The sequence below is a fragment of the Scheffersomyces stipitis genome, chromosome 1 (genome assembly GCF_000209165.1).
Source record: "Scheffersomyces stipitis CBS 6054 chromosome 1, whole genome shotgun sequence".
In the NCBI taxonomy this organism is placed as follows: Eukaryota; Fungi; Ascomycota; class Pichiomycetes; order Serinales; family Debaryomycetaceae; genus Scheffersomyces; species Scheffersomyces stipitis.
In genome coordinates, this window is record NC_009068.1 from 109,151 (window position 1) to 125,382 (window position 16,232).

A 16,232-nucleotide genomic window follows, 5' to 3' on the forward strand; every position below is an offset into this window, starting at 1 on the left:
CGTCGGGAATATCCATGTCTGAGTCATGTTCTGACGAGAGTCGTGAGCGGATATCTAAGTCTTCTGATTCATGCCGTCTATTATTGCCTATTTCTTCAGTTGTAATTGTAATGTTGCGTGGCTCTTCTTTTGTCTCAATCAAGAAACCTCCATCAGAACTACTATTTTCGTACTCTTTGGCACCGGCAAGATCGGATTCTTGGTTGGGAATCTGCTCTTCTACAAAGAAACCCCCTCCACTATCAATGTTATCAGAATAGTCACTATCTTGAAATTGACTTTCGTTGTATTTGTCATCCTGGTGAGACTCTGAAATTGATTCAGTTTTTGGATGTGGTGATTCGATCCAGATCGCATTATCTTCGGAATTATTGTATGGACGTTCCTCTCCATGTTCGGCCATAAGAAAACCTCCTTCTTCTGAAACTTCTTCGTAATCTTCTCCATATTCGTCGGAGTCATCATTGCCCAATTCAGGTGACGAAGCCGATTCCTCTTCCAGAAATTCAACCTCTGGACTTTCCATTTCTAATTTGTCTATGCGACCGTGCTTAGCGTTCAATCTCTCCATAATTCTAAGTTTGATAAGGAAATACTTCCAGTTCTTTAAGGTGTTTAATTCCACGTTTTGCCTCTGCTGCTCTGCTTCTTCTTCTACAAGAGTGTCTAGAACCAAAAATATAGCCTCCTTGTACTGGCTATCAATAACAATTCCTCCCTCACGGGCCGTTGGAATTCTTGTGCTGTTTCTTTTCTCCTTTTTACCCCCAAAATCAAAGGCAACAATAGCCCTGGCATAATCTATTTCTAAGATCCTAGCTGCTTGTTCTGCCATCTTCATAGTATAGATTCCAGAAGTATCTAGTAAATACCCATTCTCTGGAAGCATGCTAGATGTGTAGACATCTATGTTTCCAAAAGCATTCTTCGGTATTAAACCATCTATAATCGGTGGTGGTATGTATAGCTGAGTTTGAAACTCGGCATATAATCGTCCATCAGCTTCTTCGGTATCTGATCCATCGTTAGAAGGAGTGGTGGCTCTACGCTGTTTCACTTTAAGTGCCTGGACTCCCATCTTCAAAATTCTACCTCGCATATACCACGCTTTAGCAGACCTTACTAAATATACATGTGACCTTTTGTATACGGGTATTACTTCTTCAGAATTCTTCTTGGATCTAGTGGATTTGGCACGGAATACTCCACATTTGCTAGTATCGTCCTTGGGGTAGATAATCTCATTGTGTTTCAAATGGGTTTCCAACGCGTAGATGGGGTGGTTTTTAAAATCAGCCTTACTGTTAGGCATTCCCTCTGCCAAATCACGATCGTAGAATTCCTTAAGCTCCAATATGTCTAGTTTATTCAACTTTCTTCTTAATGCAGATGTAGATGCACGTATGACTTTCTCGTACCAATGCTCGTCTTCGTCTGAACGGTAGTGGATTTTCTTCTTGACTGTTCTAGCATTATAGTATTGGCTATATCTACGGGTGACATCTCGTACACAGCCGTACTTGTCGAACGCAATAGCATATAGAAGCTGATTGCGTGTTTCAGATAATGTAGGTTCGAACTTCGACTTTCTCATCATGGGGGGAACCTCCAAAGTCTCAAGTACAAACGGGTCGATAGCTACCCACTTCCGTGAATACTTATTCCAAACCTCTGCCCAGAAGATGGGGTAGCTGGGGTCATCAAAGACGGGCCTGATAGTTCTTTCTGCGGAAGTAACTGTGGATTTTGCGCGTATGCTGGAAAGAAGATTCTGTTTAGCGTCTTTAGAAATAGACAGAATGTTTGCAGAAGATGAACCAGCACCTCCTGTAAGAGTATCAACGTCTATTGGGGGCAATGCGGCTGTCATGGTGTAGTCAGGTGGCTGTAACGAGAATACTAATCTAGCATTGAGCCCCAAAGAACGCAATAGACAGACAAACCCTTGAGCCCCGATGTCTTTGGATCCTCGAAAGTTCAGCAATAAATATCGAAATCGATCGAAGGTGACATTTTTTTCAATTCGATTCTGTCGTATTCCAAGTTCGTTCCAGTTCTTGCGTATCAAACCTTGAGAAGTTACTCTGAATCTGTGACGGTACTGCTTCATGATCTTCTGTAGCCCATCTAAAAATCTACGCGACTTTACCGTATCTAGCACTTTGTTGTTGACGTTCTGGTGGATAAGTTCCAACGCCAATGGGTTTACAGAGTTCCTCAACCTGTTCCATAACTCGTAGTCATTGCACCATTTATTGCGCATAGCACCATGTACAATCATCATAACTATGTAAGCCTGATGTATTTGTCTACGAACCTCTCTTTCTGCCTTAGGAATGAACTCGAACTTACGTCTGGCTGTCTTTTTCGCGTGTTCGGCCGTCTCAAGAGCAATGGTGAACGTGTCATTCTCTGCTGTAGTATCGCCAGGTTCTAGATACGTTTTTGCATCCGGTTGGTTCAAATCCACATCTTCAAAATCGTCCTCATCCTCGGAAGAAACTTTTCCAGCCATATCTAGATCGACATCTTCAAAGCCCTCGGAGTCAGATTCTTCTTGTTCTCCTTGATTATTTCTTTCTTTGTCATTCGTGTCACTCTCTGAAGAAATCGAAACTACATCTACATTATCAGGAATTGCCCGATTTCTAGCTAACTTTCGCCGTTTTCTTTTTCCTGTCTCGCCGGTTGCCCCCAGCTTCTGCTGGTGAAGCATCTGTCTATATGGAAGTGCTGGAAGATCCGACATTGGCCAGGATACCCATACCTGAGATTGATACAAAAGAATAATTGCAAATTGATTGTAATCAATTTTTTCGCGACCATATATTTTTATGTTTCCTTAACTATGGATATCAGAATTGAAAATTTCAATTTTTTTAACATACTTAAAATAGTAGAAGGCAGTATTTTCTTCATTTTCTTCAACACACTAACAAAGTAATAACATACATACCTACAATAGTCTCCTGGAGATGTCTATTCTTCTTCACATACATATATGAGACTTCAATATCAGCATGCTAACGATATCCCGCTTTTTCAGGCGACGTCATCGTTCTCTACATATAAATTTATTCTACCATACCAATTCTCCACACAATACTGTCTTTGACACCTTTGTCAATCACAAGGCACTCGATAAAGTCCATAGAGCCTTCTTCAAGTCTCTCCAGAGAGAGCAGACCAAATACGGTAAAAAACACATCGTTATCGAACCATCTATACGACATCTTCTTGTTTTACTCCAGAATGAAAAGTTTGAGAGTAACCATACTTCACAATTGCAATCGAAACTTCCACTACAACTAAAAACCAGACGGCTCTTGGAACCGGTTGTATTCCATATCATCCTTTCTTTGTATTATATCTCGAAAAAGCCGTCTTTGGATAGCAAGTACATTCAGTCTCAGTCTCAAGCACAATGTCATTATCTTTCTCAGATAATCACTAGAATTGACAAGAAGTATAAGAAAATCTTGGAAAACATAGATTGTCGAGATGCTCTCTATCTTGTTGAGAACTTTGGTAACGAAATTACTGAGAGTGAAACCTCGGAATCGCTCAAAATGGCTCTTTCTTGTTTCAACAGGTTATCCAATAGCAAATACAACGTAGAAAACGACTTGCTACCTTGGATTAGGTCGCTCATAGCTCCAAGCATAACATCGAGCTGTAGTTCCTTGTCCAATCTTACAGATATTCCTCCTTTTGTCTTAGGGGATATTCTCTTGAGAACTCCAATGTCCAAAGAAGAGCTACATCTACAATTAGACATCTGGAACGAGTATATGCGACCCATATCTATGGCATATCTCGAGAAGCAAAGTTTCTTGAAAACATGTATAAACAACCTTGTCTTCTACTGCATTCATTATGATCCCTCAACTTTGTTTGAGTTGCTTAAGTCAACTTACTCTTTCTATACGAGTCCTAAATTGGGCTTCAAGGTTTCTGTCACCAATAACGACTTTTTAAATGAACTCATTTGGCTGATGGCATACACTTCTCTAAGTGGAAATTCTTCCGCAGCATCTAGCATCATTTCTTCACAAGAGTATTTGGTTAATGTCCTTTCCAATTCTGGAACCAATGAAGACGAAATCTCCCTTAGACTCAATCTCCGTTCGTTCATGGGAATAGTTTTGGCCATAAACAAGAAGTCAGCCGATAAAGGAAGACAATTGTTTGAGTTTGCTGAAAAGAAGTACTTCAGTGGACAGCGTGAAATAAGCTCGAAAGACATGGCTTCCTACAACATAGTCAAGATATATCTTTCCAAAACACCTGAAGAGCTTCTTCACCATTTCAACAATGCAGCTGTAGATTTTTTCCATTCGTCAGGGTTGTGGCTCAGTTTCGTGTCGAAGTTGAATCAGTTCAACTTGTTGACATCGACAAGATCGAAGAAGATAATGAAAGAATTGGTCAATAATGCCGAGAAGATTATTATCACTAAGGATATTGTATCCATTCTATTTACGCCTATCCATTCGCTCAAAACTTTTGATGAGCTTATGACCATTATGATGGCACACAGTAACGAAATGGTATTATACCACACTAATATACTCTTGCCTAGGTATATCTCCTTGTTATACTCTGGTAATGATAGTGATGAATGGGTACAAAGAAAGTATCCGTGGGACAGGGACATCCTAGATAATTCAGGAAAGCCATTCAAAGGCTTCAATAGTCCTGTTGAATATGCTAGACACTTGTATGGAACCTGTTTCCAGAAGAAATCGGCCAGAATAGTGGGTGTCATGTTGGAAGGAGAAGCCGAAATCGAACCAGCCAACGTATACGAAACCTACAAGAGAGAGCTCCGCGATAATGGAGATCTTGTTCCGAATAACTCATGTTTGCTAGCCTTGATAAAAGCAGCAGTTCAATCACCACCAGGTGGTCCCTACCTTTTCTGGGGGGACTTGTATGCTACCCAAGTTGTCATTCATGAGTTCAAAAGTAACGTTCAACAGGACGTTTCAGACACCAACTATAAGGTATATCCGAATGACAAACTCTGGAGAAAATATATCCAGATGCTAGCCAAGTTCGAATATATTCTGGAGTTGTCTGACATCATCAAGTGGTGGGAAAAGTTGAAGTTCGTGCCGCAACAGAAGACACTTTACGAGCTTTTGGTAGCTCTTCCAGAGCAATATGCCAACAGATATATCATACATTTCACGACTCTAAGAGAGTCTAGCCACGAAGAAACTGAGGGCTGCTCTTCGTGGCCCTGGCCCACATTACTGGAACTCCAGAACTATAGGAACTCCAATTAATTGCATCTTGTATATATTTATAGACTGTAACATAGACTCGCATTTGCACCCATTTATTTGGTATGCGAAACGCATATCTTTCATACCATATCGGATGAATAGGCTATCGTACTATTGTAATGATACATATAGAATATCATAGATCCTTGATATAATAGAACCAAAAATAACAGGACTCTATCGCTTTTATTGTACTCTGTGTTTTCTAGCAACTCCGAGATCAACTCCGAGAGTCAACAACTCCATTATTCTCCACCAAATAAGAAATCAAAAATGCAGAAACTTTGTATATTCTCTTTAATAAGCCATCTTGACTCAATATCTATTTTTCTCCTCTCGACCTCCTCTACCAACTCTATAAGCCCTTCCACCTGGCAATACCCCAGATCTATCATTTTCGGTTTCACTTTGGCGCTACCAATTGACTCTCGACCAATGAGCATTTCCGATCTCACGGCACCGATCCTAGCCGGGAGTGAAAAATTCACTATTTCTACCCCAGAGATTTAGACACTTGGTATACACCACTTTTTATTCTTCTTTTTTTACCATTCATCACAATATAAGATGTTGAGATTAGCCTCCAAGTCTGTACCAGCTGCCAGAGCCGTTTCCTCGAGAAACTTGTCTGTGTCTTCCGTTTTGCTCCTGTCCACCAGAACTGAGACCGATGCCTTTGGTCCTATCGAGGTCGACTCGTCCAAGTACTACGGTGCCCAGACTGCCAGATCCAAGATGAACTTCAAAATCGGAGGACCTGCTGCCCGTATGCCATTGCCTGTTGTCCATGCTTTTGGTATCTTGAAGAAATCTGCTGCTATTGTTAATGAAGAGTTAGGAGCTTTGGATCCTAAGATTTCTCAAGCTATCCAAGTGGCTGCTACTGAAGTTGCCGAGGGTAAATTAGACGACCACTTCCCATTGGTTGTTTTCCAGACTGGTTCAGGTACTCAGTCAAACATGAATGCCAACGAAGTCATTTCCAACAGAGCTATTGAGATCTTGGGCGGGGAATTAGGATCCAAGAAGCCTGTTCACCCTAACGATCACTGTAATATGTCTCAATCTTCCAACGACACTTTCCCTACTGTTATGCACATTGCCGCTGTCACTGAAATCTCCAAGTCGTTGATTCCCGAATTGACCAAGTTGAGAGACTCTTTACAGGCTAAATCTGATGAGTTCAAGGACATCATCAAGATCGGTAGAACCCACTTGCAAGACGCAACACCATTGACTTTGGGCCAGGAATTCTCCGGATACGTTCAACAGGTTACCAACGGTATTGAAAGAATCGAAAAGACTTTGCCCAATTTGCTCTACTTGGCCCAGGGTGGTACTGCTGTCGGTACTGGTCTTAACACCAGAAAAGGCTGGGACGTTAAGATTGCCGATCAAGTTTCCAAATTGACCGGCTTGCCTTTCAAGACTGCTCCTAACAAGTTTGAAGCTCTTGCAGCTCATGACGCCATCGTAGAAGCATCTGGTGCCTTGAACACTGTAGCTGTCTCTTTGTACAAAATCGCCAATGACATTAGATACTTGGGATCTGGCCCAAGATGTGGTTACGGTGAGTTGGCTTTGCCAGAAAACGAACCTGGTTCTTCTATCATGCCTGGTAAGGTTAACCCTACCCAGAACGAAGCCTTAACTATGGTGGCCACCCAAGTGTTTGGTAACCATTCTGCCATCACCTTTGCTGGTGCTTCTGGTCAGTTCGAATTGAACGTGTTCAAGCCAGTCATGATCGCCAACTTGTTGTCGTCCATTAGATTGATTGCTGACGGTTCGGCTTCATTCAGAGTCAACTGTGTTGACGGTATCCAGGCTAATGTTGACAAGATCGAAAAGACCTTGCACGAATCGTTGATGTTGGTCACTGCCTTGAACCCTAAGATCGGTTACGACGCCGCCTCCAAGACCGCCAAGAACGCTCACAAGAAGGGCTTGACTTTGAAGCAATCAGCTTTGGAGTTGGGCGTCTTGTCCGAGCAGGAATTCGACGAATGGGTCAGACCAGAAAAGATGATTGGTCCAAAGGATTAGATTTTTAAACGTAGATCAGTTATCTAGCTGTTTATAGCAATACTATTATTTATTTGACTTTCTAGTAGATACAACTATTCTTTAGTTGTATACGTACATTCCCCTCTCATCGTTAATATCGCGGAGCTTTCTCTATTGATATTACTTTCTGTGTTTCTATTGCCTTATGTTTCCCAGAAACCTCTTCTAACTGTAGCAAATGGCTGCGAATTCCTGATTCTGCCACTATTGGTTTCTGGGAAAACTACAATAATATACTAAAATATTCACAAAAAAAAGAATACCTTCCATGGAAATATTCTATATAATTTCGTCATATCACAATCATGATACCTCCCTCTCCAAATATCGCTTCCAGCACCAGCAACACGAACCCCCCCACTTTTACTTATAGCTTCTAATATAAATTTGATCACGTGATTTATATGAGTCGTGCGTGACTGCCACTTATTGAAGATCTGGAGAGAAGGCAATCTCTTTCCTTCTCTAACAGTTCGTTAGGACAGCTGGTTGCAGCGATGTCGTTATCTACGATCCTCCAGCATGTCAAGAAGAAGGGCCAACCGCCTCCACGCAATGTGGGTACGAAATCTGGTCCTATTACAGCATCATCTTTATCTTCGGCTTCACCTTCAGCATCAAGTACTGTAAAAGGCCATGCTTCCTTCAAAAATGGCGATAGAAAGGAAGTGGACCCCGTAGTAGCAATGCTTAAAGAGAAGCGGCGTTTGGAACGAGAAAAGAAGGAACAAGAGATGCGAGCTAAAAAGGGTTTGCCAGCCAAAAAGCCCGCTAAGGAAAGAGCTCCTAAACTGGGGAAAAGTGCAACCTCCATCAAATCTGCGAATGGCCTAGCACATTCTACAAATTCTTCACGGTCTTTACACACCGGTCGTTCTTCAAATTTGGCCAGGCTGTCCGCATATCCAGCCGATAGCAGTGAACAGAAGCTGACAAAAAAGTTGAGTTTCAATGATTTGATGAAACGAGCCTCAAAAATTGACCAGAGCAAACTTTCCATTACGTTAAGAAATAAAAGTAAGTCTCCAGAAACGGCTACAGGGTCCGGTGCCAGTTCATCTACAGTCAGGCCAGTGAAATCAAAATCTGTAACTCCGAAGTTGCTGGCAAATCCAGCATCCCGAGTCCCGACTCGAGTTCCGGACTCTATAAAACGTCCAAGCAGTAAAGGCGTATCCAGTCGAAATTCTAGTAATTCGAGCACTAATGGCAGAAAACCCGAAAGAAAAGCTGATATTTCTGCTTCTTCTGCTCCTGTTAGAACGCCTTTGCCGGTACGTGGGCCTTCCAGCATGCTTGAAGCCAAATTAAAGGATAAGCCTACACTGAGAGATAGAGATAGAAATAGAAATGGCAGACATACTTCACGTCCATCGTCCCATCAGTATGCGGATGAGTATGAATATGACGACTCTGATCTAGACTCGTTCATAGCTTCGGAAGACGACGAAGAGGAACGTGACAGGTACTCGAGGCACGACGGGCAGGACTATGATCGTGACGAGATCTGGGCCATTTTCAACAGAGGCAAAAAGCGCAACTACTACAACCGTTTTGATGATGATTCAGATGTTGACGATATGGAAGCCACAGGTGCTGATATTCTTGAAGAAGAACAGGCTTCCAGACGCAGAGCAGAGTTGGAAGACCGTCGGGAATTGGAAGAAGAGAAGCGGTTGGCTGCCCTTAAGAGAGCCCGCAAGCTGAAGAGAAACTAATAGATTAAAATAAGACATTTCATGGTAAGCTGTTCTAAAATAGTTCAAGTTAGTTGTCTATTTGAGGAGTTTTCTGTTGAAGTAAATGTTTGCAATTTTTGTTTTGGCTTTTTTATGGAATAATTCGGCATTAAAGGTATTGATTCAACTACAATTTTAGAGATATCTTTAAACCCTTTTTTGAGAAGGCTATTCCATGATCAGCCATCAATTGAAAGTACAAAATCAAGTATTTCAAAAAAAATGTACCTAAAATTTAACACTTTTGGGTACTAGCTCAAAGCTCATTTTTGTGATAAATTGTGTGAGTGAGAGAGAGACTTTCCATTTGCATGAGTAATGATCAAATCTTCAAAGCTAAAGTCATCTCGTCTCCACAGCGATCGTTTATCCAATGCACTACAAGGCCGCGAAAAAAAATTAAGTATGTTTTGCATGTTCTTTTGAACGACTAATAGATAAATATTTAAGGAGAACTTGTAGCATTGATTCGTAAGGATGGATAACTTCTACAATGTCAGCAGTAGTCTCTCTGACATAAGAAAGGAGCTCAGAAAGGATACCCTTTCGTTGAAAAATAGGCTCCAGTCAATTCTATACGACTCGAAGTTTGTTTCTGGTCTTGAGTTGAATTTTCCTTTGGTCCCTAACGAAAGGTGTGGATTATGGTATGTTCCTAACGATAGTCAGATCGATAGCTCGTATTTCAAGTCGACAGATGGCCATACCAGCGAATGGGCGTTTTCCATGCGAAGACTCAATCTCCATTTGGTGCCCATCATAGGTGAAAATGACGGAATATCAATTATTGATTCCACCAGGAAGGGAAAGTTGATGCCCGACGCTTTGCTGAAGACCATACCGATCTGGTGTGCTGTGCTCAACAGCATTTTGTATGAAGATACTCTGGATAACGAAATTGTGCAAGAACTAGGCTCCTTATTGAGTGGCTGGTCAGAAGATGATACTGGATTCATTCTTGATTTGAAGAATAACCACAGTTGGCTCAGAACACCTAGGGAAATGGTTTTTCGAAGCGAGCACAACCTAATTGTGAAGCGGATTCCTGAGTTTGTCAAGGAAGTGAAGCATTTGGGCTTGATTTCAAAGAAACAGTTAATCGCAGCTCTTGGTGGAAAGAGAAAGCCGTTGGTGCCGTTCTGGACGTATCCTGGCAACAAGGGTAGAATTCATACAATTTCAAATGATCATAATGATGGCGGCATTGTGTTCGAAGACTCTACTGTCAATAGAACTAATCCGTACTATACTATTCAATGTGTGACAGCTTCAAAGAAGACAGAAGAACTCGATGGAGCACCTATAACTGTACAAAGTCGATCGCAGGATCAGGAGCTAATATCAACTTCGTGGAGATATATTCAGGGAGCGGCAGATGACCACGAGCTATGGGCTACCAAGGATATCTGTCAAGGGAACCTCCTGCCCAAAATCTTTTGGAGCCTCTTGCTAATAAAACTGGCAGAAGGTATAATAGACGAAAACACGGGATACATTTACGACTGGCTCAGTGAAGCTGAACTTACTCAAAAACTTAACAAACTCTATTCTCAGCTTCTTGAGTCCAAGGAAAACCACTCTTTCGTACTCAGGACTCAGGTGAGTGACGTCAAGAATACGAAGAACGATACAGGCATCATTTTGGGAATAATGGAATCAAATATCCACTACGAGCAGTTAATTGTTGAATTCCCTGAGGTAGCTGAAGTGGTTATTTTCAGTGACAAGTACGTGGTCACAGATGTGCCAGAGAAAGTGCAAATCCAGTTGTTCCAACATAAAATAGAGTCGTCCAAAAAAGGATCGAAGCAGTTGAGAGAAGTGCTTCCAACTCTTGTTCCCAAACTCAAGGCTGGAGATGTCAATAGCAAAATCTTAGTGCTTTGTGATTCTGGAAAGGATATCAGCGCTGGTTTGGTTGTTCTCTTGTTGTGCAAATATTTTGACTTGGAATGGAAAATAAAGCAATCTCCTGAAGCTGTCAAGGTAGATAAGGACTTGGTAAAGAAGCAATTGAGTTTGCTAGCTAATGTCAGAAAAGTTAATCCAAGTAGAAACACTCTACAGAGTATAAACACATATTTAATGTAAATAGATAATATCAGCATATCTCCACATTGGCCTACATAGCTTGAAAATGCCATTATGATGTTTGTACTTGAAGTGTAGAAACATCTTTTAGTAGATAGATTGCAAAAAAAGACGACCTCGGTGAGGGTCGAACTCACGATCTTAAGATTAACAGTCTTACGCCTTAGCCAACTTGGCCACGAAGTCATTTTTTGAATTTTTTCGCGAAAATAGCCATTAAGTGCTCTTTGTTGAAATACGAAATATTTAAGCTTTTCAGATTAGAAGTTCTCACGAAAATTCCGATATAGTGTAATGGCTATCACTCGAGACTCTCCATCTTGAAATCCGGGTTCGATTCCCGGTATCGGAGCCAATTCTTTTTTTACGTTTTTGGCCCATTTTGCAGTGTCAAAATCCTAGAAACTTGATTTACTTGATGCTTTTACTAATTTTTATAAAAGTATGATATCGCAGTTTTATTTAATTTGTTATGTCATGGTTTTGATTGTTTATTTCCGAAGTATTTAAATTTCGCAACCTTTTGGATTTATGGAAGAATAAATTCAAAATTTGAAAAAAATCTACAAACAGCTAATCATAAATTCGTACTTCTTTTCATCTTATTTCATTTTGTATATATATAAATACTTACTTACTCTCAGTACTGTTGTAGAACAATACGAAGTTAAGCTTTACTTCCCTGTGGAATTCTGCCCATAATTCAACTGGATCAGAGTCACCAACCTTTTCTAGCTGCACCGATTCTACCAAGATGCTGATTCTCTTGATGAGCTTTATGATGGATTTAATACGTTCCTGGTAATTCTCAGTATCTTGAGCAGATGCCTTCGCACCCAACTTTTTTCCTAGTTGCAATTTTAAGTTGGCAGCAATAACAGAAAGAAAGGCTCCATTGTCTTTAATAAGAAGACATTCAAATATCGACTCATGGTTGTTGATGAAATTAATCAAGTTGATACTTGATAAGACAATGATGTCAATTTGATCATCTACAAGTCCTTGCTCTATGATATTCTTGGCAGTCTCAGCAATGTCGACGTTGTACTCATTGATGGTTTGTGCGTCCAACGAAATTAAAGTGTATATGAATTCATAACTTAACTTTCTGATTTCCAACCCCTCATCTAGCACATACTTGTAAGGGCCCATGGGGATAATCTTTTTGAACTCTACTTCCGCCTTTAACTGTCTGTAGATTCCTGGAAGGATATCATTGTTCAAATGGGGCAAAATGATCTGCGGCTTGTTGTGCAAGGCTGTAAGCAAATTGCCAATAATCAACTGCTTAATATCAATGTTGACAATGTCGATAGATGGCAATGTGATAAGGATCAACTTCTCCAATTCTTGCAAACTTTCGCGTGTGTCATCAAGTTTGCTGATCAAATGTTTGACCGAAACAATAGCAGTGTAGATCGATGACAATGAAGGCTTGTTGGAAAGAATTCCATACAAGTACTCGAGTTGGCTTTTGTCTCTAAGAACCAATTCACTTATGAGATCACCTGTATTTCTAAACTCAGAACATAAGGAATGATCAAATTCTGTCTCATTAACATTGATCCACAAATATTCCCAGATAGACTTTAATTGAACAATATTACACTTTGGAACTACTACCTTAAGTGACGAAACCAAGTAGTAATTATTCAATTCCTTGGATGCATATTTTAACATCAACTTCAGAAGCCTATTTGACAAATCAGTCCTGACTAGTAAACCAATAGAAACTGCTGCTGCCTCCCTAACCTTCTCAGCATCAGACGAGTTGATCCGCTTCTCATTTTCCAAGTTATTGCTTCCTCTTTCCAAGATAGTAAAGAGTTTGTCAAGTACGTCGAATAGTGGCACGTACTCTGCGCAGTGTCCCAAGAATTGCACAATGAATACTAGATTGGGAAGCTCCTCAGCAGCAATCTTAGAACTCAAGCAAATGTTCAATTTATTCTCTTGTTCCTGGATTTCAGAAATCAACCTATTCTGGCCACAAACAGTAGCCAATGATCTGGCACTTGTTTCTAGACTCAAATCCAAAATGGATGGTAGCCTGGAAAACAAATCAGCATTGTTGGCAACTATCAACTCAAAGAGACGGAAAAAAGGCTCGTTGTTAACATCAATCAACTTGCCATTGATGGCACCAACAGATATATCAATGAATTCATCAAATTTATTCTGTAAAGCTCCTGTTGTTTCCGTCAAATATGCTAATATTTCAAAAGACAAGGGCAAGTTTCCCTTGTTGCCTTTGGAAATAGACTTGACTACAGCCAGAGTGGTTTTGTCGAGGGCAGTTTCCGTGAACGAAATTCTCCTAATCAAAGACTTTAACAAAGTCAACGACAAGTAGCTTATGGAATCATCAGGAGAAATAATCAACCCGTTCAATTTAGATACAACATACTCTTCAAGCTCACCAGTAGCAGTAGTTGTAGTATCCAATCCGTAAAACTCATACAAGACTTCCAACGTTGGCTTGACAGTACTCTCATGTGTCACACAATTCCAGAGTGTGTCAATAATTGGTGCTGCTCCGTCTGTTAGGTTATCCTTGATGATTGCTCCCAAACAGTTGATACATGCCAAGATTAGCTCACTGGAGTACAGCTTGTAGTCTTGAACCTTACCCAACAAGTTATCAGTCAAGTCTCGAACCTGTTCTGGGTACACTGTATTTCCAAATTTCTGCAAAAGTGAGCTGAAAATCTTGAGACTTTCAATAATAATGCTAAAAGACTTGTCGTTCAAAGATTTAAGTAAGTCACCAGCAATGTATGACACCACCAACAGGGGAAGACCAGAATCATCGGAATTGTCTATGACATTCCTGTAGAGAATTAAGTAGTCCAAGGAACCAGACGTATCAAGATCGAGCTCTTCAAATTTTGCAAACACGGTCTGTATCAAGTGAGTTTGTTCGAATTTGTTCAAGCTTTCTATCAATTGCAAAATGATAGGAAATTGGCCCAACTTCTCCTTGACAAGTAACTTTTGAGTGATTGTAGTAACGAGTGGTTGAAGTTCATTTCGCGGTGAAACTGTCAATTCCACAACAAGCTTTGCAGTTCTGATTGCCTCGTGAGAGACCAATTCACTCGAGTCTAACAACGGAAGCAACGAGAATAAATCACGGTAGATGACTTCCAAACTATGAGGACTTCTTCTTAATAAAGACTGGAGCAACTGACATGCCTTACTACGTAATTTCCACGAGCCATCATTTTCGTCGTCGTCTCCTAGTTCATTCTCATCATCACTGAATTCAATGTCGTCTTCCTCATAGTCCATGTCCATGTCGTTATCCTTGTCATCAAAGGGGTTAAACTGGATGAACTTGGCAACAATATCGAGAATGTTGGTTTCATAGTTTACAATGCTACATCTAGACGAGATCAAGTCGTTGATAACATTGAGAGCTTCGTCTCTCGCGAGATTAAGTTTCACCAACGAGTCGAAGTCAAACTCGTCAGTATCTACGTTCAACTCGTTGAGCTTCAACAATCTGATAGCATCTGAATATGTCGTCTGCACCAATGATGGATCGAGCACAAAACCGTTGCGGAACACAACCGAATACAACTGGAATCGGACGATGTCTGCTGTCTCATTCTTGAGGTCCACAAACGACTGTTGCATATGGACTACATTTTCATTAATTAGACTTTCATCCACAATATACGTGGTCAAGGCATCGTATGCAGCTATTGCACGCTTGCTGATGATACCTGTTTCTTGGAATGACAAATCGATAAGGAAGACCAGCAACAATTTGATATCTTTCTTAGATAAGGCAAAGCCCAAGTTCTTGATTACGTCAAACAAAAGCTCAATGGCGTCGATATTGATGGAATTCTTCGTTATCTGCGGCAAAAGCAAATCCACAATAGACCGTGAAAGCTTGACATCAAACGGATGAACTGCAGCAGTTTGAGATGGAGTGCTGGTTGAGTTGTACACTATAGATGGCGACATTTCTGAAGCCTTCAACCCGTTTCGGCTACTGGTGTTACCAGTACTCAACATCAGTCTAAGTGCCATGTTAGGAATGGAAGTTGTAAACGACTTGAAATTGGGCTTGGATCCAGAACCTTTGGCCTTGGTGTTTTCTTCCAACACTAATTTATATAATTGACCTACTACAGAAAGCATGGCATCGTTGGTCAAATAGCCTATCATAGGCTCGAATGACTTGACAGCCTGACTCTGTACATCAGAATTGTGATCCAGAAGTAAGCGAAACAAAATTGGAAGAAATCCTTCCAAGGCTCTACTGGAGAAGTTCGAATACTGATTTCCAGAACTTGAACCAGAGCTCGATGACGATGTGAGGTACTTGCGAAAGTCTTCAAGAGCCATGAACCGGAGATCCGGATCCACATCGAGCGCCTTGTCCTTCAACGAATTGAGGTTAATCTCTTGCATGGCTACAGACTTGGTGCAAAAAGATATAAGTGGAATCACGATATTCCAAAATGTCAAAGACGTGCTTGTCAAACCATTGCAGCGCTACCAATTTTTACCAGATAAGTATGGTTAAAACCATAGATTGCTATTTCAATAAAGAAGGTAGTTTGTCTCGCGTATTATTAGTCTATGTAGGAATACATCCTTATGGATTGGTCGGGCAGTCAAAGACTTGGCAAACTATGGTGCAAATTGAGTGCACCAATGGTAATACATAATGGGTGCAACTAATGATTAAATAATGATATAAGTAGATCCTACAACAGGATCAATGCAAAGTGCCCACCAATAGAATGTGGCAGAATGAAATTACAGGTTTATATGTAGATAGTAGTCATGAGCAAATTAAGTCTTCAACTTGTAGTAATAGAAATGAGGTGTTTAAATCCAAGTATGGACTGATATGGCCCCAAATCTACTTTTTGCTTTTCTTATTCTTACTTTTCTTCTTCTTTTTTGAGCTCTGCTCTTGCACTGGGTCTTCTGTTCCTTCCACGTCGACTTCATCTATTATCAAGTTGGACAAGGAGTCGTCTTGGGCATCATCTTTTTCTTCTGCTTTTTCTTTTTCTTCTTC

At 40.7% G+C, this 16,232-nt stretch overlaps 6 protein-coding genes across 6 annotated transcripts; 4 read left to right on the plus strand and 2 right to left on the minus strand. All coding sequences in view use genetic code 12, as the record gives it.

Annotated features, from left to right (window-relative positions):
• Nucleotides 1–553: 553 nt before the first annotated feature.
• Nucleotides 554–2,338, minus strand: PICST_24555 (predicted protein; the record flags this gene model as incomplete). The annotated part of the gene is made up of 1 exon (XM_001387640.1): nt 554–2,338. A coding segment is annotated over one exon (1,785 nt), but the record flags the coding sequence as incomplete, so codon positions are not given.
• A 799-nt stretch (nt 2,339–3,137) lies between these two features.
• Nucleotides 3,138–5,291, plus strand: PICST_52398 (predicted protein; the record flags this gene model as incomplete). Its single annotated transcript, XM_001387220.1, has 1 exon — nt 3,138–5,291. A coding segment is annotated over one exon (2,154 nt), but the record flags the coding sequence as incomplete, so codon positions are not given.
• A 560-nt stretch (nt 5,292–5,851) lies between these two features.
• Nucleotides 5,852–7,393, plus strand: FUM2 (Fumarase converts fumaric acid to L-malic acid in the TCA cycle). The gene has a single exon (XM_001387221.1). The coding sequence runs from the start codon at nt 5,859–5,861 to the stop codon at nt 7,335–7,337; it is 1,479 nt and encodes a 492-aa protein (XP_001387258.2). The 5' UTR covers nt 5,852–5,858; the 3' UTR covers nt 7,338–7,393.
• Nucleotides 7,394–7,855: 462 nt separating this feature from the next.
• Nucleotides 7,856–9,076, plus strand: PICST_34006 (predicted protein; the record flags this gene model as incomplete). Its single annotated transcript, XM_001387222.1, has 2 exons — nt 7,856–8,513; nt 8,589–9,076. 2 exons carry the CDS (start codon nt 7,856–7,858, stop codon nt 9,074–9,076), a joined length of 1,146 nt encoding a protein of 381 aa, XP_001387259.2.
• Nucleotides 9,077–9,574: 498 nt separating this feature from the next.
• Nucleotides 9,575–11,188, plus strand: PICST_38732 (predicted protein; the record flags this gene model as incomplete). Its single annotated transcript, XM_001387223.1, has 1 exon — nt 9,575–11,188. One exon carries the CDS (start codon nt 9,575–9,577, stop codon nt 11,186–11,188), a length of 1,614 nt encoding a protein of 537 aa, XP_001387260.2.
• Nucleotides 11,189–11,768: 580 nt separating this feature from the next.
• Nucleotides 11,769–15,625, minus strand: TIP120 (TATA-binding protein-interacting protein). The gene is given in 5 exon segments (XM_001387641.1): nt 11,769–12,935; nt 12,957–14,800; nt 14,813–15,131; nt 15,180–15,461; nt 15,480–15,625. 5 exon segments carry the CDS (start codon nt 15,611–15,613, stop codon nt 11,819–11,821), a joined length of 3,696 nt encoding a protein of 1,231 aa, XP_001387678.2. The 5' UTR covers nt 15,614–15,625; the 3' UTR covers nt 11,769–11,818.
• Nucleotides 15,626–16,232: the final 607 nt, after the last annotated feature.